Here is a 23,871-nt window from a genome sequence, read left to right on the forward strand (position 1 = left end):
GGCTGCGTTTCTCGGGACGGAAGGAGGAAAGGAAGGCGGCAGGTGAGCAGGAAGGCGATTTTCGTTACCTCCGTTATACACTTCGCATACGCTCTAAGGGCGATCCCGTTACGACTTGACCGATACCATCTCGACAATTAATCAGCATCAAATTGCGTAACGTAAAATCGGGACAAGTAGTACGCCGAAAGACAGATATGACGACGGCAGCTAGCGAACGTGACTTCAGCGTCGCGTGCATCGAGTAGTTTCACATGTACCGCATGTATATACCGTGACGGCCGGTTTGCCGAAGACTGATTTCTCCCCGTTCTCTTATCCCCTGCCTCCGCCGCTTAGAATTACGTGCGCTAGCCGCTGTCGCCGCAGAAAACGTCATATCTGTCCTCCGGTGTACCTGGCACCTGATCACTTTCCGATTGTCGCCTGGGCGGAAAGAGCAGCATTGCCACGAGCTGTTGAGAGCGCAAATAAAATTTGACAAATGACATTTTCCGCAGCAATGGGGATGGAAAGAAGTACGACGACTCTTGCAATGGTATGTACAGATTTTATTAGGGTTTAGAGTGAATACGATTGGATCTGTCTGTGTGTCTGCGTATGAATATGTGTGTTCATGTGTGCGCGTGTATGCGATCCGCATGTTACATGTAATCCGAAGAATGAACGTGGGGTTTAGGTAGCTAGCCTCGTCCTAGCCTCGTGTGCGCATTCACACCATATAATTGATTCGCATTGTAACTGTCTTCTGGTATATTTTTTTTTTTTTTTTTCTCTTTGCATCGTAAGTTTTCCCCGTTTAAGTTACATCTCACCTAATTTAATTACCGTTATACGCAATAATTCGATATTAATCAATAAATCTGTAATAATAAATCCGTATATAAACGTTGAGTCGTGTGCGTGAGTGAACTAGTGGTGCCGGGCCCGTTGTAGGCTCGGCTAGGAAGTCTCTGTAGTAACCAGCGGTAAACGTATCACAAGTTATGTAGCGTTCATTTATCCATTATCGGGGCGGATGTTGGAAGCTCGAGGCCAAATCGCGCGCGTGTCCCGTTGACGTTTCGTTTTCGAGGCCCACGTGTGCCATTCTTCAAGTTCCTCCTCGCGAAAGCAGGAAACTCCGCTTGTTCGCCAAAAAGGCCAGCTGATAAGAACAGATTCATTTCTTCCCCCGATTTTCCCGAACTGTGATCCCCCCCTCCTGAACCGTATGATTTCCTGCTTTCTGCAAATCGGTGGCCGTTAACTGACGCGTATTCTGCGGAAGGTAAAGTCTTAACTCCGGCAATAACGTCGACCGAATATCGTCCCCTCCCCTCCCACCCCTCCGATCGCGATAACGTGCCGCGATTTATCGTCGCGTGTTTCTCTCTCGTGGCATCGATCTTCCAACACTCGGAAGTATTGTAGTTATAGCGTGACGCAGTGCGCGCCGCGGCGTCTTAATCGTTCGGCGGTTCCCACCTTATAAATAGACGGGACGCGCCGGCTGCCACCGCGGGCGCGCGCTGCGCTTAGGTAATCGTTCCTCTTTCTTTTTTCTTTTATTGTATATCAAACTTTATAAACTGTAATACAATGTAAACCTGTAAAAAATATACTGGGTGGCGGCGGCTCTGTATAATATAATAAGTAGTATTATAATCGTTATGGTACAATCGTAATTAGCATAAATATATCGTTATATTATAATCTGCGATGTGCTGCTTCTGTAATCGAGATCTCTCCTTCCGTTTCTCTTATCTTGCTCTCTCTCTTTCTTTCTCTCTTTCTCTCTCTACAATTTCTCATTCGCGTCGTGTCACACACATCGAACTATAGTTATCACACGCTCCGCATCCACTTTTTCATTACACCCGTATCATACATCGTTCTTTCTTCCTCTCTTTCACTCACTCCCTCTTACCTTCTCTTTCACGCACTCTCGATCTCTTCGTCTCACTTTGCGTTCCTTCTTTCGTTGTACGGTAAAATACGATCCACCGGTATCTACATATTCCGCTTCTTACGAGAAACGGTATATATAGTTGTGTGCAAGCGCGTCGCTCTTTACGTCGGTTATACCACGCTTTCGGGGAGACGGCTTTAGCTAAAAGCGTCCCTCTCGACACGTTAATTCGCGTATGACAGACGCTTTTACTTAAATCGCGCCTAAAAGCGAGGTAAGAATACCAGTCTTTGTTCTTCCATTTTCATTCCCGCGAACGTGCCAAATACGACGTTAAACGCGTTTGCACGTACAATTATCGAAACTGCGGCACTAATTGCAATAAAATTGTGCAGTGACAAATACTTATTTTACCAATTTTAATCAATATCAAGTAGTAAAGTTCTTTTTTTTTTTTTTTTCTTTTTTCTTATTACGAATTTTCTACGCTTCCTTAAAGAATTGTTCAATACTTAAAAAATATCTACGATAGTTCGATTAATTAAAGTTTGACTTAAAGTTTCTCAAGCAGAATAGAAAAGTCTATAACAATCACGAACAGTTAATAAGCGTGTAATATAAAAATGAAAGAACCGAGTGGCGTGTCGTTCGCATACCGTACTTCGAAACAGCAAATCTCACACGTTCATTTATTCACTCGTTCATTCCTATGTTACTTTATCATGCGCTCGGGGCGAGGCTAGGGCGATTTAGGAACTACGTGACAGCACAACCGATGCAAGTAACTATTTCATCTGTTCTCGTATTTCCGGTTTCATTTTTTTTTTTTTCTTTTTCATTTTCTGTTTCTTTATACAGTATGGAGTCCTTGATGAGATTTCGAAAGAGCGATTTCTGCGTCAGCGACGTCGATAACTCGCGTCGACACTCATCGAATGGAAAATGACGAACGCGATAGAGAAGAAGAAACAGTCATCCAGGAAAGGTAAGGATCTTTCCGGTTTACGAAGCGGCCGCGAAAAGCGACGAATGGGAAACAAGTTCTCGTACGAATCAGCGGTAAACCCGGGATAACTTTAAGTTGTTCGAACATGCCGCCGGTTGGTAAAGCTCCTCTCGACGGAAAGCACCGTAGGGATTCCTCCCGCGAGCGGTGTTCCAACGCCATCTTCCAATGATAACGTACACAACACAATACACTTTCCATTCGATTTTGTATTCGACGGGAAAAATTCGTGACTATCTGGATCAAATCAAATTTTCAGATAAAGCTCGCGCGTGACAATTTGACCATCGTCGACTCACTTGACGGGCAACGATGGTCATTTACGTAAGAATATCTGGCGTTACGTATCTCGCATTTTTACGCGACGCAGAAACCGCACGTTCTTATAATGTGCTCGCCGTATATTTCGTCGTTTGTGTTTTTGTTTCTCGCCTCTCAATGCTCATTCGATCAAAGAATTTTATTCGAAGAACAACGCTCGCGACGCACAATTATCGATAAATATACGTATATGTATAATATGTATATATATAAGTATGTATACCTATATATTACGCATAAATAATCGACAGCGCGTTTATCTCTGATCTTATGTACAGTTGTATAGATTACACGAAATTAAAAATAATATTTTGCGGAGGCGCATATCCCCTTTTTTTTTTTTTTTTTTTTTCCCACTCTTTCCGTCTTTCACAAATTTCTTTCTCTCCTACAATTTCTCTCATTCTCTCCTTCGCGTTCACTCTATCTCCTTTTTTTTTTCTTCGCTCTTTATCACTTTCTCTTATGCAATAAGTAAGATAATACTATTCCTGTTCTTTTTTTTTTTTTTAGCTATTGGAAAGTTGTATTAGTTATCGTCGTATTGTATTGTAGGAACTTAAAATGGTGACTTCATTGGGCGAAGTTCCAGAAAAATAAAACGTTTTTCATTCGTCAGTCAATATCGGTGCCTATTCGGTAGCTTCTTTATAAATAACCTAATTATTCTTTTTATATAAAATACCACACTTTCACAAAACAGCTTTTTTTTATATACAAAAAGATTATAATTTTTACAAACAAGTTGAACTCACAAATATCCCGCGCGACGCGATGCAAAGTTATAATTCAACGTACGACGGAAGATAGACTGGAATTTAAAAAGCACGCGATCATTAAATCAAGTCAAAGATGCTAATTACGAGCGAACTATTTGCTTCGCTTTTTAATATAAAAATAAAAATAATGGCACGGCGTTCGATGAAAAATGAATAATCTCAAGCCCTTATTATTCTTATTTTTTTTTTTTTAAACATATATACTTTTTTTTTTACACACGTGCCTTTTTCATTTGCTTTTACGTTTCAACAATAATCTATGTAACATTGCAAATGCTAATTACAAATTAATAAAGTCCTAAATCAACCGCGGATATTGACCGCCGATTTTGTCGAGCAGTGTAACTGCGCCTGCTAGAAAAACAGCGAAAGCAAAATCCAATTTGCGTAAAAATAAAAAAAGAAAAAATTATTTTACACTCGCTGTTCAGTCACCTCAGTTGTGTGTGTGTGTGTCGGACATAATGCGACACCGCAATAAATAAAACAACACGACAGTTCAAAATCAATTAATAATATGTACTTGTACTTAACACGTATTATCCTTTCACTAATAAAGTAACCAATCGATACGCGTCTCTCTATCCACACCCTATGCGACAATGATAATGCTCCTTTTTCTCCGTGCTTGTGTGCCTACATGTCCCCCCGTCTTCTATTTCACTTACATGCACTCCACCTCTATCTCTCCCCCCTTTCTCACCCTTTCTCGCGCTCTTTCACTCTTAGGGCACTCGCTCATCTTCTCCCTCCTTTAAAGCTTTGCGCGTCGCCTCTCGCGAGAGACGATAAACATCGCGATCGGAGAAAGTTCTCTTAATGCTTAACATGCTAAAGGGGTGCCTACGAACAAAAAAAAAAAAAAGAATAAAAGGAAAAAAGAAAATAAAAAGTGAAAAAGAAAATCGACCGTTTCTTTTTCCAATCGCCTGTAAAATAATACTGAATTCTGCACATGCGGTGCCTATCACAAATAGATAATATTTTATGTATACGCTCTCGCACGCATTCCTATATGCATACGAACAGTCATTGTTAACTGTATTTTAACTCTGCGCGATTTGTCGCATACAGTTAAGATATAATGCTACTTTTCCGTTACACATCCACTTTCCGATGCTCTCATTTTCACTTTTTCTCACATTCGCTCACCTCATCTTTCTCTCTCTTGTCAACAGAGTGAATAAAAAATTGTTAAAACCATTTTCAGTGTGGCTGTACCATCTCGAACGTCCGAATGTAATTTCACGATGCTCGATTGAAACGAGATAAATTAGTCATTTCACTGGTAACAAGATATTTATAATTATTCTGCTCTTGTATTTTGCTCAAAATAATTTCAGTTTAAGCATCGGGGAAAAAAAAAAAGAAAGAAAAAAATAGTAACTAATTTCTTTCTTTCATGCAAATTTTTCCTTTCCGGGAAATATGTGCACGTAAATATTCTAGGCAATTTAATTAAATGCATTTTAATTGATGACAAATTGATGCCTCGATGTAAAGTGATTTATTTAGTAATTTGATCATTAATGAGCATCTCGTTAGTCTAATTATTTATATATTTGTGTATATGCGCGCTTACGCGTCAAACGAGACGCGAACCGACGGTACAGCCCGCTGGAGCAGTTATAAACTCTTTTAAAACACCCTGTATATATAATATATATAATATATAGTATTATTAATCAATAATAATATCAGTTTGTATTGTACAGGTTGTTTTTTTTTTTGGGGGGGGGGTGGGGTCCGAAAACCTGTGGTCTCTCTAATATTCACTTCAAACCCCGTGTCGCACCTATACGTTCTGTCTGCCGTTTTACGCTCTACTTAAATCGCTATTATTATTATTCGTTATTTTATTATTATTTTCTCATAATATATCTTATCGTGCTTCTCTCTAGGAGTAGTAAAGAATGTGACATAACGGATTCTCTATCATATGATTCTTATTTCTGTCATTCATTCACTTTTTTGTCTCTCTTTCTCTCCCTTTACCTCCACTCCCACTCCTATTCGCCATCTTAATTTCTTTAACGAAATAATCATATCGTTATTATAACTTTAATAATTACCTAAGTAATCATTTACCATTACCTTTACAATTTAATATGTAGCATTTTCTTTATCTATCGTAGATTTGTCTGTGGCTATCCCTGATGTGTTAGTTACCCTGCGCTTCCGTCTGGTTGTCGAAATATTGTTGTGAAATTGTGGTCTACGATTAAAAGTATGTTCCGCATTCGTATTCTTTCTTATTCTCTTCGCACGTGCCGTCGGACATTTGAATCAGTATGACTTCGGTGAATTTCAGTACCGCGAGCACCGCACCAGCGCGCGTTACTTTTTTTTTTTTTTTTTTTTTTTTTCATATCTCTTTCGCGTGATCGAGAATTGAACTCTCCGGAATTACACCGCTGATCCTCGATTTCCCGTGAAAAACATTTCGCGTTCCCGATACCCGCCGTATCGGCGATTGCGCGTGCTTGTCTTATTCCTCGTCGAATCATCCATTCGCAACGAGTCAAACCAGAGATAGTCGTTCGCGTCTCGGCAGATCGCGCGGTTTTTTTTTTTTTTTGTTCTGCTCGGTGTTGTCGGATTTTTCGAAACGGTACCGCAAAAGACTCGAACGAAAAGAAGCGAGCAGAATAAAACAGTCAACAATTAAAAATATTATTTACAAAACATAACGTGTCGCTACCGAGTAAACGAATTAATCCTAATTAAAAATTATGCACATTGGAACATTCTGACAACGGGTAAGATTCTCGGGGGATTGGCAAACAGGAAATCTTGGCAAGTTGTCGTTGTTATTGCCTTATCCACGTCCGTCGCGCAACTCGGCCGAACTGTGTCTTATCAAAAACGACGTAAAAGCGGACAGCTCGCACGAAAATGACGTTTAATTTAGTGCCATCGACAACACTCGTAATTTGTTTCCAATCGAGAAGCTTCGTCCAAAAGCCGTGTTAATAATTGCGTAAAAATTCTTCAACTTAAATTTCAGTTTCAGAAACAATTTCTATTTTCATAAGTTTATTTTTTTTTTAATTAGTTTTATATTTTAGTTTAAAAAGAATTTTAATTTCGATAAAAAATAGTTTTTAAACTAAAATTTAACTTTAATTATCGACTCATAAACCGAAGTTAATTTACAAGCAAAAACAGAAATAAAAATAAAATTGAGAATAAAAATTTATCACATTATATTATACTAATGTTCGTTCAATTCGTGCTCGTTTTATAAATAATTTCAAATTATTAATTCTACAGTCATATGTAACTAAATTTAACGTGTAAAATATGTACATTATTTTTAATTATAATTTATATACATTTATTTATCAAATTAAAAGAAAATTATTAAAAAATAAAAAAAATAAAAATTATTCTTAAATCTTATAAATAACATTATAATTCTACATTGAAACTATTATCTTTTTTACCATTCGTTATTCTCTTTCTCACGTCAAAGACGGTTTGAAACAAGGTTCTCGATATACTATCGTTAATTCTCAAATTTCTTATCGTAAACGTAATCGTCATTTTTCATTCGAGCCGTTCATTACATTGACGACTAGCAAACTTCCCCCGGCGATCGTAAGTCCATCGTAACAGACATGGTACTTCGTTCAATCGTTAGCAAATAGTATTTGGTACATGATCTTTGCAGCAGGAACTATTTTCTTGCAGGAACGTCGAGTGCTACACGCGACGTCGAGCAATATTTTCAGTGCTATTTCATTATCGCGAAAAGATTCGGCGTTCTTCAATTCGCAATTTTCAAAAGAAAACCAATGACTGAGAAACTTTAAAACAAAACGACGAATTTGCGCTATCGTCGCGCGAGTTCGCACGTAGAAGGCGAAACGTGTAAGAAATTTTGTTATCAAAATTTAATTTTAAACAAACGAAAGTTTTGCCTCCAGTTATTCGCCTTCAGTTAAACGAATGATTTTTAGATAAGAAATCTGTCGAATAGACGTTTAAAATAGTTTTTCAGCCGGGAATCAAAACTGTACAAAAGAACCCACGAGTATTGTTCTTGGTAGCGGTAAAAATCTCGCTACACGCGGCCCAACCACCGACGAAGAAAAGGCACAACAACGAAACCCAAGTGGCAAGCACAGAAACGAGCGGAGAGCAGTTAATGGCGCTTAAGCGTGGATTGAGCAAAGCTCGAATGTTCATCGAGAGTGTACCCTGCGGAGAGCTGCGAGTCGGTTGGTAAAAGTCAGTCTTGTGAAGGATAGTGTCTTGTGTTGAGTCGCGCGCGTGTAAATCTATATAGCCCCGTGCGATGAGGAGTCTCACGGAGGGAGTCGCTTAATTAACTATCGCGCGATTAATCCGCTGGCTGCGGCATGTAAAACTGCGTTCTGAAAATATCCAAAGATCACAAAAGAATCATTCAATTCTAGCTAGACGTATTGCTGCAGCCGAGATAAATGGACATATTTCGATCGTTTCACTGCGATTTATTATTAATATTAGTTTTACTTTAATCAATTAATAGTACTTTATTAATTAATAGTAATTTTAATAATTACTATTAATATTAATTTTTTAATTAAACCGTATTGATTAAAATTAAAAAATAAAAAAGTTTAATCGATCTTAAATCTCCTGCCGTTTTCAAGATATTTAACAGAGATATCGTATCGACGGCAACATATTCGCGAATCAACGGACTTGAACGTAATGACCGTTCGCGTGCGTACATGCCCGGAATTCGCAGCCAAGGGATTAATCGACCATCCGCCCAGCCCTCGGTGGGCAAAGGTAACAAATCGTCAATCGTCGCTTAACATCAACATACAAGAACGTACCGTTTTAGTGAAACAGTTCCTTTTAATCCTAATCGGAACCATTCTGTTGTAGCAACGCGGGCGCCGATTGCGTTGGCTGCGGCTGCATCGACTCCTGGTGATGATGATGGTCAACGATGGGAGATGGGGTCTCGCTGGTCTGCGAGTTCGTCATATCGCCACCACCGCCACTGCTGCCGCTTCCGTCCCCTCCCCCACTTCCTACGCACCCACCCCCGCCTCCGTCTGGATTCGCGGACGATTCAAAAGCCTTCTGCTCGCTCGGAGGTATCATATGCACCATATTCACTGGCAGAGGGAAAGACGCCGCGTAATCGGCCGGATAAAAGCTCTGCGGCTGCGGCATGTTACCGCCGAGCAAGCTCCGATGTGAATATCCGCCGTTGTCCCCCGGATGCTGCAGCGGCATTCCGGTTAGCCCGTGGCTCATTTGCGCGGACTGAACGGGCTTGATATTATTGTTATTCATTATCTCCGGGGTGCTGGCGCCGGTACAGTTCCTACGCAATTGCTCGAGCTTCAGGCTCTTTCCATATTTACCGCGTACGTACATTAACAGGCTGTTGTACGGAATGCCAAACATGCGACTAGCCTGCGACGTCGTGAGCTTTTTCTCCCATACGTGTTGCAGAGCAAGGGTGAGCTCGTTGTTCGTCCAGGACCTCGGCGGCCCTCCTCGCGGAGCGCTGTGCTGGCCCTTGGGCCTGTTTACCGCGAGCGCCCGAGTATTGTGGTCGGTCCATCTGCGTGGCGCGTCACTATCACTCCGATGCTTCTTGGTCTTCTTCGTGGGCGGGGGACCGAGGCTTGGGGTACCGAAGAGATTTTGCAGCGCCTCCGTCTTGAAGTTCTCCGTGAGAAGCGAGTCCGCGAGAAGATTACTTCTGTCATACGTAGCAGCGTGGTGCGAGAAGAGCCCGCCGCCCAGAGCGGTCACTCCGTCTAACGTCGGCGTGAACATCGCCATGGCGCTTCGTCGCGGCAGCGCCGGGTCCTGCTGCTGTTGCTGCTGATACGGATGAGATCTGTTGGAGCCGTGCGGACTGTCCTCGCGCGGATGGTGACTTTGCGCCGACGGCGGCGGCGGAGGCAGTTGACTCTGCGGATGTCCGGGCAGCCACTGGCTCGTCAACTGGCCGAGGCTTGTCAGGTACTCGGGAGGAGGATGCGGTTGCGACAGCGACAACGTCGGCATTGCTGGGAGCGATAACGCTACGGTCGCCACGGCCGCCGCCACGGCCGCCGGGATGTCTGGCACTGGACCGTCCGGGTGATGCAACAGACTGGTTCCCGTAAGCGGCGAGCCGCGAGGGCTGCTCGTCGCCTCGCTGCCCTCCGTTTTAACGTGATGCTGATCCAGGACGATCGGTGACATCGGTTTCTTCATCGACAAATTCTCCGCCATGTCCTCCTGCTGCTGCTGCTGCTGCTGCTGCTGCTGCTGTTGGTTCTGTGCGCTGTTAATCGACTGTTGTTGATGATACTGTGATTGCTGCAGCAATAGCTGCTGTTGTTGCGTCTGATGCTGACCACCGCTGAGATTAAGAACGCTCGTCAACGGACTCGAGCTGACCGGGGGTGTCGAACGTCTGCTCAGATCTTGCGGCAGCAGCTCGCCGGATCGTCGGCGCGGACGCGCCTGCTTCCGGCGTGGCATCGACGGCGACCCGCAGCTTTCGCGAATACCGAAATTCATGTGCCCAATGAGCGGCTTGGCCGGATGGTCCCTCGTTGGTTGAAACAGGATGGGTTTCATCTCCCTCGTGCTCTCGAGCGCGCTTTCGTCCTCTTCGGGCGTGTCGTGCTGCGCGACTTCCGGCGTTGGTAGCTCCGCCAGAATAAGATCGCGCGTCGGCGTTGACGTCAACGACGGCCTGAGCTCTGTCGACACCGAACTTCGCTCCGACGACGACAGCCCGCGCACCTGCAGACACTCCGCGGCCTTCATCAATCCCGGTAACTCCTCCTGGGCGATTTGCACTTCGCCGCGATATATGAAGTGCACCAAAGTGGACAACTCGTGATGTGAGAAGTCCTTCAGCACGATCACTGGGTGCTTGCATGGATTTTCCGCGAATATCCTTTCGAAAAAAGGACTGTAACACAAGAACGACGACTCTATACGACTCTTTTCTACATTTAATTACGGATCATTTCGAAGGAGGTGCAATTTTTCTTTTCTTTTTTTTTTTTTTTTTTTTTTATTTACGGTAACTATGTTATGGCATTTTCGCTTCGGAAAAATTTTGCGCTATTCGCCGCGTTTGTACGCGTCTCGGCGTGAAACGTTGCGTGTCCTCGATCAGCAAGACAAAATGACGGGCAGAAACCGCGGGGCAAAAAGTCACCGCAAGGATTAGCGCTCCTTCTCCGATCGAGCGACGGCGAATCAATCAGATGGTACAAGACTTTCGCTCGTTGTCAACTTTACGTCACACGTCTCGCGCGAAGTGAGAAGAGCGTTGCGGTACCATGTAGACGGCACTTAGCCGCCCGGTAAACCACGAAGAAATTTTTCTTCGATAAGAGAGACCCGCCGAACGCAAGAAACACTCTCGGTTTCGGTGCGCGTTGCTTCTTTAAGGTACGCTGTACACTTCCGCCGCTCAATAAAACTGATCATTTTCAATCGCGGCGAGGAACCGCTAAAGAGGCAAGTAATATAGGAAGTTACTGCCAAGATACCCAAGCAACGACAGAGAGTTTAGAAAGCTTTAAATCTTTACCGTCGAACTAATATTTCTTATACCGTATTTTTTTATTCTATATATATATAATTTTTTTTTTTTTTATAACGAGATGAAACAGTCTACTTACAATAGTGTAAGTATAATATATCACTACTGGCATCATAAATCTTTTCTTAGTTAAAAAAGATATCTTTTCTTTTATTTACGAACATAAAAGCAATTCTTTATACTTTACTCGTTTATTCTACAAAATTGCAGTGAGCACGAAAATTATTGTTTCAAGCGCTAACTGTATAGATCAATGGCTTCTCATATTCGTATGCTTGTTTGCAGAAAATAATATCAGCTCGCGTTGAAAATGTGAGAAACGACAGGTCCGAGCGAGATTCGGTATCGGGAAAAATTTCGGCGAGGGAAAGATACGATTCTTGAAGACTTACCTGCAGGCGCTGAGGACGACTTTGTGTGCCTTGACGCTGTTGTCGGCGCAGATCAGGGTCACGTCGACCAGCGTCTCCGCGAGCAGCAGCTCCTCGAATGCCCGTTGTATGTGGGCGAGATGATTGTGCCACCGTAAAGAATAGTGCGATTGCAGAGCCATTCTGTTAGGACTGTTCTCGACGCTCGACATTTTTCTTTCGCCGTTGCCGCCGAAAGCTGGTGACTTAGCGAAGCCGCCACCTTGTCCCGCCTTCTTCTTTCTGGCGCCTCTGTACGATCCTGCGTGAGTTTACCTCTTCCATGCACGCACGTGACCACGTACGTATCACAATGGAAATTTTTCCTTTGTTCCCCCTCCTCCTTTGTCGGCTCGATGCAAATCTTAACGTTTCTCTAAAATCAAAAATGCGAGAGGGAGCCAGTTAAAGCTAGGATCACGGGAGCCCGGTCACACAAAGAAAATTGAACGGGAGGAGAGCGAGAAAAGGTTGAAAAAGGAAACGCGGCTGGTATCGGAAGATCGTGAAAGGTAGTTTCGCGGTCTTCGACTTTTCCGTTACGTTCGAAGTTCCGGAGAATCCACGGACGATGTGGGCTCGCGCCGATATCAAACCAGCCAATTATAAGTTAATAACATGCTCGAAATACGGAAATTCGTAAAACGCGTATGGAGTTTTCTCTGAGCTGGGAAAAAAATAACGTTCAATGCATCCGAGCGTTAAGCCTTGCGCCTAATCAAGTTGTGCCTTCTGCACGGCAGAAATTAAAACGGATATGCAGAATTAGCGATAATTTAATTATTTAATTCAACGGTAATTCTTTTTCAGAGTGCAGGAAACGTTATATACGTTTTACAATTATTGTTGGCATTGAAGCCAACATGATAACGCACGCGCTATTTATTTAACCATAATTTTATTCCAACGAGGTTATTTAATACTTTTTATATCACACATTTTACAGTTATCCTAACAAATCGAAGTCGAAAAATAAATCAAATCATAATCAACTATTTCGATTTCCATAAGTACGGACATTTTTTTCTCTCTCTCTCTCTCTCGCAAAAAACATTATACAATATAATGTAAAGACGGAACAAAACGTCGGGAGCGATTCGTTACAGAAAATCGTTTCAATCGAAGTCTCGTATAGAATCCGACAGACACTCGTCTCTCAGACAAGAAGAGCTAACGGGCCGTATCGGGAATGCGATTTTGCAAAGATTGCGAGCTGTGTTACGCTGTGGCATTATCGTCGCTGATCAGATATGTACGTGCTGTTCCCGGGACGGTGCATGCGTTAATTATTTATCCGGCCGAATATGCGATAATTATGGAATCGCACTTCGAGCGATTTATCCCCTCCCAGATATTTAGCAGCTTCGTCACTCCGTTAACGATTCCGCGTGCGTCGGGTCACAAATAATTTCGCGCATGATAAAAAATAATAGCTTATAAAGAAAAAAAAAAGAAAAAAAAAAAGAACGGCCAGGGTTGATTTGCATCCTTCCCGTAGCGACGCTCTAATATTCATTGCATCGCGCGAAGTTTTCCGCGAAAGTATGCACATTGCGGGAGCGACGTGTGGATCCATAGGTTAATATATAGCCGCATCGAAATCACCTGCCTGAGATTTTCGAATGAAAGAATAATAACGCGAGGGTAGGACCGGCAACGAGCGAGCTGCGAGCGAATCTCCTCGAAGGATTAATCAAGTAAATTTGTGCGTTGTGCCTGATAGCTGACTAATACGTCCGTCCGATTCGTAGAGAGCTGGCGGAAGACACTATCCACCGGCGTAACCCGTCTCTATCAATCATCCGTTAAATTGCAGCGATTCGTAAACTTGTCGAGGAGGTACGTTACAGTGATACAGGAGAGAATGCGAGCCGGGGCTTTTGTTTTATGCCCTTTATCCGTAACGCGATTCCACGTAAACGTACGACTTTAAATTAGGTCGACGGGATGACCATAATGTGAGCTGTACTTAACGAAATTGCAAATTCATTTTTAATTGGCTCGCGCACTGACTCCTTTCTCCCCTTTCTCTTTTTCTTTCTTTCTACTTCAATAGAATACACTATTTAACATACGAGTAAGCGTGCGCGATCCTGGCGGAATGGATGACCCTCGACTTTCTATACGCTCCTCTAATTATCTGCGCGCGACAGGAATTGAAACGAATGACGTAGCGCCCGCGCGTTTATTTTATAATTAAAACGTAATTAATTCAAAAGGCGGCACACGCGCGTAGGCGCGCCACGTGACCTGGAACGAGCGTGCAGCTCTTCAACGTCATACGCACATATGCGACAGCATCGGTTATAAATTGCATTCGGTTGAAAAAAAAAAAACCCACCCGCAGATACGCGCTCGATAAATAATCCCCGGTCGCAATTACGCCGGCGATAATACAACAATGCGATAAAAATAATAAAACCACGGGAGGAAAAAAGGGGGAAGAAGAGCGAGGGGAAACGCGAGCGCACCGCATGTGAAATAGGAGAATCCTCCCGCTCAATTTGCGTTCGAAAGAGCTTTCTACGTGAAACGAATATCCCCGGGTTGCGTCGCGCGGCCTCAGAAAATCTCGGAAAATAGAATCGCGGTATCGAGCAGAGTGGCGAAGTCTCACTTACACCGCGCGTTGTCAATCACCTGCTGCCGCTGTCGGCGTCGGCACTAAGCGGGCAATTAATAAGATCCCTATCAGCCATCGGATAATTAATTGCCAAGCCGACGGCACCCTTGCGACGATCGCGGCACGGTCCCACTCTGGAAGCGGCGAGCGCGCAGCAAAACTAATGACAAACAACAACGTAGTGGAAACGAACGGCGAATCCTAGGCGTCCAGGAGCAGGGCCAAATCGCGATGGTTCTTCAACGCCTGCCGGGTGTTTTTCAGCTCGCGACGGCGAGCGTGAAAATTGGCGAAAGTGGTGCTGAAAAAGTCATCGTTTCGCTCCGACGAGACGTGCCGCGCGCCGAGAAGAGAGATTACATTTCTCTCTTGCCGCGGTGGTTGGTTTTAGGGGTAACTTCGGCCCCGCGATACGCCACTGGACACGGCGTCGAAAACTCCCCCGCAAGTTTGTTGTCAAACTCGCACGTGTTCGGAAAAAGCGCGGATTTACGTCAACCAGTTACTCTCCCATGTCTCTCCGCCGTTCGCCCGCGCTTTATTTTCCTTTTTCATTTCCGCGTCTCGAGGAGTTCCGCGTTGTCGTACGTTGCGAACTATTAGTCATACCGGCGCATAACATTCGAAACTTTTCGTCGGATGAAGCGACGATTTATACGAAAAAGAACTGGAATTAACGTCGAGCGACTCGTTTACTCGCGGGAATCGCGGGACGGCCAGTGGCGCGTACGGAAATTTCGAAATTTTCAGAGCATAAATACGACGAGATCCGGCAGCCAGCCGAGAAGATCGGATTCCCACCCTCAGCGTCGTAACTTCGGTATCCAGGAAGTACATATGTGAGAAAATTAATTGCTACATCCAATATTACTAACGCACTTCAGCGAATCATTATCTATTATAGACTTGGCAAAACACGGGCGAAGTAACGAGCTCTACGTCGGGAAAACTATGCAGCTAGTCTAAAAAACATCGACTTATATATCCACTTTAAATTCTCCAGATTTTTTAATTTTTTTTCCTTGCACGTGTTCTTAACTCTTCCCCAAGAATTCTTTTGTTTCGAACATAGAGAGATGTTTCTTTAAATTTTCTACCTGACCGAAACATATCGCCGATAAAAAAATACCGTTCAACGTATCGCAGGCTAACTTCGTTAAACTTGACAAAAATCTACGTTAAAAACTCAATGTTAATTATTTTTATATTTGTCATGCGGTTTTTCGAAACGTGCAAAAGCACTCTAAAAGGCTACGTTCGTCTACGAATTATTGAAGGCGACAAAAACGGCTGAGGCACAACCTGTTCTTTTCCTTTTATTATTATTAATCTTTTTTTTTTTTTTATCTTGTTCCTCTTTTTTCGTCGGAACTCATACACGTTACAGCCGGAAATTTACGTAGGCTACTTTGCAATTTACCGATAGCATCTTAAACGCTCGTTTAAAATTGACTCATGGCTCGCAATCATAAATACCAGGTATGCAACGGAGCTCGGATGCATCACACAAATCCAAACAATGGATGCCGCTAGTTGAGGGTTAGCACCGGTCTCGCATGACTGATCCGATCGAACTCTTAGAAATCTCCACGATTGGATCTTACGAGTTCGATTCTCCGGCGTGTGGGGCACAAATCCTCTTCGTTAATGCGACCCGCTCGGCTCCAAATTAGAATCCTCCGAGGCAATGAGGGGGTACAGAAAATGCGAAAAGTCCCGTCCGAAGACGACGTCGTGAGGCCACGATCGGAACGATCGAGCGCACGCATTCGCCGATTTCCCTCATCGCTCGGAGAGAATGCGATCTCGAGGTCAGAAAGAAGAAAAAAAAAAAACGCACGTACGGAAGGACAGCGCACAGTTAACTGTAATCTGCGTTCAGGTATCGGGCACTCGCGTCACAATCCGCAGCAACACTCTCGGATCGGTTTTGCCAAGCACACTGCTCACTGCGAACAATACCCGCAAAGATCATCGTCGAAGACGCGTGCATTCTCTGAAAATGCCGGGGCTACAAGGGTCTAGGGACAATCCGATTGACAACGGTGATGCAGGAATTTTGCGCGGGAAGACAGACCGTATCGCCAAGAACAATGAAACCCGTCTATTGTGCACTTGCACGCACATTAGAGCAAAATTGAAAGCAAGGTAAAGGGAAGAGGGTATTTTCTTTTTCCCGACGCACACATTTCGTTAATTAAAGGCAAGGAGTTGGAGAAGGGACACGTGCAACATCGCGTGCGATAACGACGTGCGCGGTGATAAGTAAAAATAAATGTTTTTTATTCGGCAAAGATCCAGATCTGACCTTCGTAGCGCGCGAAGAGATGATAAAAATAAAGCTCGCGAAGATCTAATTTACAAATATCATATTCTCACATGTCGAACCGCACGCGTACGATAACAACGGCGAATGTAAGCACGCTGCGGCAACGCTAAGCGTAATACAAAATTGCGGAAAGCGCGGGGCAAATAGAAGTGAAATACGAGAAGCTAGCGAGCACTGCGACTTTAAACGATCAGCTGATTCTCACTGTCATTCACCGGCCGAGCGGATCACAAAGGCGCGTACGAGAAAACCACGAGCCGGCGTCCGCGTTGGCTCACGTGGCGAGTTTTACCCAAAAGTATTTTCGGCGCGCACACGTGGGCGACACGTTTCCGGGTACACCGCACCAGAACAACCGGTAAACGTAAATTGCGAGCACTTACAGGAGAGCCCGGCGTGAACTGCCACGGCGTGTACCACCGAGCAAACACGCAGGTAAACACACTAGGCTGTCAAGTTTCACAAAGTCGCTCAGAGACACCACCGGGAAATTCATTCCGCAGCGGGCGCGCGCGGAGGGGTACAGAGGGGGATAAAGGATTCGCGTGCGGGGTTAACGCGTATCTCGTGGTCGGCAGGGTAAGAGAGAGAGAGAAGGACAGACACTACGCAGGAGGAAAGCGCGTGTGTGCGCGGCACAGCGCACGAGGGGGTGGTTGAGAGAGAACTGACCGTGTTGTGCGGGTTGCGTGGGCGACACACAGAGCGGCGTCGGCGACGGCCGGTGAGTGAATGCGCCGTGACGTTAGGCGCCCCTCCTAAGATTCCCGCCCCTCTCTTAAGCCTCCACACATACTCCCATCTTTCCCTCCACCCTGCTTCTTCGTCCAAGTTTAGCGGGCCTCTTTCTTCGCGGGGTGCTCGCTCGCTCCCTCGCTCGCCAGTTAACCTGTCTTCCCTCACGCTCGGCCTCTCTTTCTCGCTCTCATGCTCATGTGCGAATCCAACTCTCCTTCCTTTCCCCACTCTTCTATCTCGGTTCCTCCACCGATATCCCTCCTACAACTCCGTCCATCACGCGCGTACAAACCGAACTTCTCTGCTCTCCCTCTGTCTTTCGTTCCTCTGCCTCTCGGTCTCTTTCTTTTTACTCCCCTCCCCCCGACGTTTGTCCCGCGCCGCTCTAACCAACGTTGGAACCACGAAAACTACCCTTTCCTCGCATTCTACCTTGGGAAAAACCGGCCGATGCAAAATGTGCAACCCTCATGCTTTTAACCAGCACTCCCGGTTTCCGCTGCGATATATTATCCATCGAAATCGCTAAGATCTTAACAAAGCCTACGCTGCTCAACTCGTGCTCTTTTTAATATGCCTTTATACCGATATTTGCGGATTAATACCCATGATTGGATACACGGAAGTTTTTCAATATTATTGTAACACTTAATTCTCGCGATGTCGCAAGGAAGTTAGGTTCATTTGGAAGTTTGAAAATATCGCTCAATGTGTTTCGGGAAACAATTCGAAAACAGAATTTTTTAGAAATAAAATTTAAATGTTTCTTGATTTTGGCAGAATAATAATAGCTTATACGGAGAAATAAAAATATTTAACTAATATATTCGCTCTATACTTTTATTTTTTATTCTATTAAATTCTTTTGGAAATAATTCACAAATGATTATTTCTAAATTATATTGTTTTAATAAATGAGTGATATGATCAATGATATGATCAATATTAATCAAATATAATGACTATGATCATTTTTCTAATGTTTTATACGTTCGCATTTAACTTCAATATGCATTTGCTTAAACGTTTGCATTAAATAGATGTACGAATATATTAATATTTCTACAGACCACTTGCAATTACCGTATCACATCTTTATTTAGCTTGAATCGAAATCTTTTGCATGTGACAATTTATATACAAATCGCGAGACATTAAAGAAAGTTAATAATTATTAATAAATCTTTTCATTAACAATTAAGAAATTCACAAAATTAAAAAAATTTTTCTATTCAATTAATCCGTTTTATCCGTCTATAAAAAGTGGCATATTATTTATCAGACATTCTCTATAAAATATTAAATGATAATGAAATAAATATAAAGGACAAACATTTTGTCGAATTTTTATTGCAACGATATTAAATAATTTCACGACCATTTAGAAAACTCTTCGAATAATTTGCAAATTATACATGCAAAAAGACCTCGACTCACGTACTTTATTCAGTCAGAATAATAGCTTCAAAAGCATTATACAAAAAAAAAGTACCTGAACGTTCTAAAAATCCTAGTCCCAGACCGTTTGTGTTGGTTAAGGCTGCCGGCTATTTTTCCTTTCAGCGATTTCTTTCTAGGTAGATCATGTCAGTTTGTGCTGATTATATGTCCAATTAACACTTTGCATCACTGATTATAGATAAACCGAAGACGAAGCTCTTAAAATGCCAAGAAACAGTGGAATGCACGATAAAGGGACCGACGACAAGATTGATTCAATGCCATTGGTGGCGAACTGGGTTCGTGCTGATACCAGCTTTCGTCCGAGTTCCATAAAATATTTTTATACGACGACAGTGACATAATTATTTCCGCGAGTATTACAACGTTTCCATACAATTTTCACAAATTTTAAACAAAACAGTTCCTACGTTTCGCTTGCAAAATTAAAAGAAAGATTAAATTACACATTTTTTTTTAAGACTTACTTTTTTTTAATAATTATTAAAATAACCACTGTAAAAAGTTTATTATTTTATTCGTTCTTGCATTTTTCAAGTTTCTTTATGTTAATTTTATTCGTTAAAAACGTTTCGGCTTTTTAATATCGTCGGTTTTTCATTGCTTCACCCACAATTAAAGTTGCAGCAGTTCTTTTTTATAGTTTTACGATGAAGCACTGATTTAAAGAGTAATTTTAAAGATTTTAATGACAAGAATGGCCACCAATGCCATACTGAGGTGTGAAACAAAATGGAGTCTTTCGACGTTGGGTTGCTCCCGCACGGCCGGTGACGGTTGTTTAGTTTCTAACAATTATTATTTTCTGCAGGGTCTTTGACGATAAAATTGCAATCTGATGAAATTATCGGGGGCCAAAACACACAAACGCACGTGACACAATTACCACGAAGAAACACACATACGTGCTTGAATTTATTGCCAGTCGGTACCCCGTCCGCGGGACGTTTCGCCTACGGAGTTATCGCGCGGTGACGCATTTTCTTTTCTGTTTTTTTTTTTTTTCTTCCAACGTCATCCAACGGACTCCTAGCAGCCGCGCACCATCTCGCACGTGGTGCCAACGGATTCACTGGCGAGAAGCAAGTACTTTTCACAGGTCGCGATTTGGAGAACGCGTGCACCCCGAATTCTGCGCACGTTATTCCGCAGGTGGCAGTCGTGTGCCGATCGTGTGTGTGCGTACGTTTATGCACGCGGCGGGAAAGTATGAGAACGGTGACCAGACAACCCGACTCTCAAAGCAGTCGAGTTGTGACTGCTCCACTGAAAGTGGAGAACGAGACGAAGAGTCCCACCTCCTTGTACCACCTCCAGTCGGATGGGTACCAGCCCATTGGACCCTCCTTCGCTCGCTGGCTCGATCTCTCACTCATTCACCCACACATACTCTTCTTTCCCCCCTTCTCTCTCTCTCTCTCTCTCTCTCTCTCTCTCTCTTTATCTTTCTGGTTTGTCCAATGTTCTACTATGCGTTCTACTATGCATTTTTTTCCAGCGGGGGGACAACCGGTTGAGCGCACTGTGCGAAAATATGTATGTGTTTCTCTCGCTTTCTTTCCTTTTATTTTGTCCCACGATTTTTCTCCCTTTTCCTCCATTTTTCTCTTACCTTCCCTCCCTTATTTTTCTTTTATCTTCCTCCGCTCGTCTTTCTTTTATCTTCCTCCGCTCGTCTTTCTTCTATCTACCCGTGAAGAGATAAGAGCTCTCGTTCTCTTCTTCTGCCCCCCTTTTCTATTTCTCTCCCTCTTCTGCAATCCCTTCAATCCTACTCTATTCCTTTGTCGTAAGAAAATAGTTTTCCACTCCCTCACATTTTTACCTCGCACGTAACAATTAGCTATGCACTGGCAGGTATCCGTTATGGAATTTTCAACGATACGTGACAGAACGCACCCTTGTTCACGGTTCAGGCCTCGCTCGGCTGATTCTTTCTTACTTCGTATGAAATCTTCGAGGGTGGCACGACACACGTACAACTGAATGGACACCTGTGTCACGCGGATTGTCCTCGAATAATGCTCCCCGTGTCTCGAGAGGCTGGTGCCTCGCATCGGGAGACCGTTATAGGGAGCCCTTAAGTTACGACTGGCTATAATCAGTCCCTCGTTAAGCTGCTGCTCCAAGGTTGCATGACAGATAACGTACCGCCGCAAACGACTACGGTAAACTTTCGGACTAAGTTCGTCTAACAGTGGAGGTTGCTTAGCGAGCGAGAAGCTAAGACGAATCTTAGGGACGTTCGCATCCGGTTATTCGCGCTACGTTTATATCCCGCGTTCGTGCCCTTCCGTTTTTATAAGTTCTTACGCGCGATTAAAACCGGCGCTAATCGACAAAAGAAAAAGTTAAGTGATTTAAGCTGTAATTTTTTTTTTTTTTTTGAGTTCTTAAGAAAAAAAAAAAGTAAAAATAAAAAGAAAAAAGAAAATAAAAGAAAAAGATTTGTTTCCTAGACGGAACATTATCAAATTAAAAAAATAAAAAATAAAAATTGTTCGGAACCATTTATATTCACCATAAAAGATATTTTAAAATTTAAATAAATTTAATTAATAAATAATAAATAAGAAAATTAATAATTAATAAATTTAAATATAACATTTTAGCTTATGTTCCACGTCTCTTTTTTTTTTTTTTTTACTACATTTTAATAGTAACACAAAAATTAGAAAGTAAAATGTAAATTTCTGTTTCACCTGAACGTAAATTATTATAGCTTTTCTGAATAGATTGTATTTTAGAAAGAACTAAATGCTAAAAGTTCCTTTTGCTGGCATCGGCAGGAGAAATTCTCGATCTATTCTCAGTTATTCGTCGGTTTAGCGTTGAAAGCCCAAGGATTGAATTTTGCTATATGAATTAGGCCGTAAATATGAATATTATGTTACGACGTCGCATGTGTGTGTAATGCGGCAAGATTGACCCCGGTGTTAACTGCCCAACAGAGCGGAAAAGGGTTTCAGATATGTGAGCAGGTAATCGAGAAAGGATTGTTCCAATATATCCACGGGACCCCTCTCTTGTATGCTGATAATCGTATAAGTCCAAGAAGTCCATCGGTTCGGAAGAAAAAACGTCTTTCAGTATGTTAGGAAACATCATAGGGGGATACTACCGATACTTTCAATCGCACAGAATGAAGATTCTTATTGCAGTATTTCTTGTGAAAATATCCTCCGGGTCGCAATTAAATATTCGACAGGTATATCACTTTTGCGAAAAATACAAACGGGCGCTGTGAAGCGCGCATTCTGCTAGCTGAATTAATATTATATCGCGTACGTGTCGCATTTGCGTCCTTCCGACAATGGAAACGATTAACCTTTTTTTCCCTTCGATCATTTCTCTTAATCTATTAAGCACTCGTTACTCTTAAATGACATTTGCAATGGCAGTTTAATTAATCACTTATTAGATGCGCAGATAAAAATTCCCTTTCCATCAACAGTGTTAAAACGAAATGGATCTCTTATTATAATTATCAAAAGATGACGAAAACTAATCCTGATTTATTTATAAAAGCTTCGCGCGCGCTGGAGCCATGGATTATTTGAATAATTATTTTTTTTTTTTGCAATTAGTAAAATCGCCGCTTCTCGCCATTCGATCTTCGGTATATTAATAGTCGGCAGCAAAGACAAATTAAAATAAAAATATTGATTACAAAAGTAAATGCCGAAGATATATCGCGATTCCTCTTAAAGGGCGATTACTTAGATAGATTACGCTCGCGCTGTTAGCACTGCATAAAGTTTTACGAATGTGTGCAAATCCCACGGCTGTCTATAGTACAAGCAGCTGTAAGTGGCACCTCCTTAGTTGTCCTCAAAACCGATTGTGCATTATCCCCACTTTTTATCGCTCACAATGCATGACGTCACTTAGCACGGGAGAAAGTCACCGGAACGATATTTCTTCGTAACGATTTCAATGCACTGTGTTTTCTAGCGCGAACGTAATGCCGGTAAGAACATTAAGAGTTGATGAAAATTAGCGAGAATTATAAATACACGCACACAGTAATATCTTCCGGAGTCCGCGCGTAAGCCGCTTATTACACAAACAATTGCAAAGGCGGGATTCGTATTGTTAACAAATTCTCTTTTACCGGATGGTTCATAATGACGCGAAAGCGCTTTTTAACTGAAATACGAAACGCAGTATAAAGAAATTTTTGCTACCGCGGGTTTTTTTTTTTTTTTTTTCTTTCTATTAACATTACAAATTTTTACACGTGATACTTTTATATTGATGACTCTTCGTTAAATTAATCGATTGATGTCACATACTTTCAGCGCATGTGTTATCCATTCTTTGAAATCACTTGCCATATTGAATGCAAAAATGAACGCTACGCCCAAGACATTAATTTTATACTGATCTCTATCGAGCTCCGCTGTTTCTAAACGTCTCATTAATTCCTCGGCCAATTAACAAGATTAAAAATCAATTAGTTGAAACTAAGAAATTGTTTTGATTTAATTTCCGTTAAAAAACGATATCGCTATTTCTTTTCGAGTCATCGTGACCGCGGCGACAATGTCTCGCGTTCCTTCTCGGGAACTCCGACGGCGCACCTTCGCACGCCCTAATGACGAGGAATTACAGGCGGGGTGGAAAAACCGATCTCTTATAATTTTTCGCGCGCGGCGGGAAACTTCGGCTCGTGTCCGTTCGCGCTCGTTGCCCCCTCACACTCGAGCCCAGCCGGAATTAATTAGTATTCCATAGCGCGATAAT

At 42.7% G+C, this 23,871-nt stretch overlaps 1 protein-coding gene across 6 annotated transcripts in view; it reads right to left on the minus strand.

The window, feature by feature from the left end:
- Positions 1–530: 530 nt before the first annotated feature.
- Lov (jim lovell) overlaps positions 531–23,871 on the minus strand; it is a 37,341-nt gene continuing 14,000 nt past the window's right edge. Inside the window, exons 1-3 of one of the 6 annotated variants that reach the window (XM_070669277.1) lie at positions 19,157–21,506; positions 11,957–12,350; positions 531–10,922 (exon numbers count right to left, since the gene is read on the minus strand). In XM_070669277.1, the coding sequence (XP_070525378.1) occupies positions 8,855–10,922; positions 11,957–12,147 (2,259 nt within the window). In that variant the 5' untranslated portion in view covers positions 12,148–12,350; positions 19,157–21,506 and the 3' untranslated portion in view covers positions 531–8,854. The other 5 variants (XM_070669278.1, XM_070669280.1, XM_070669275.1 and 2 more) reach the window with 5 other exon arrangements.

Source organism: Cardiocondyla obscurior, linkage group LG18, assembly GCF_019399895.1.
Source record: "Cardiocondyla obscurior isolate alpha-2009 linkage group LG18, Cobs3.1, whole genome shotgun sequence".
NCBI lineage: Eukaryota > Metazoa > Arthropoda > Insecta > Hymenoptera > Formicidae > Cardiocondyla > Cardiocondyla obscurior.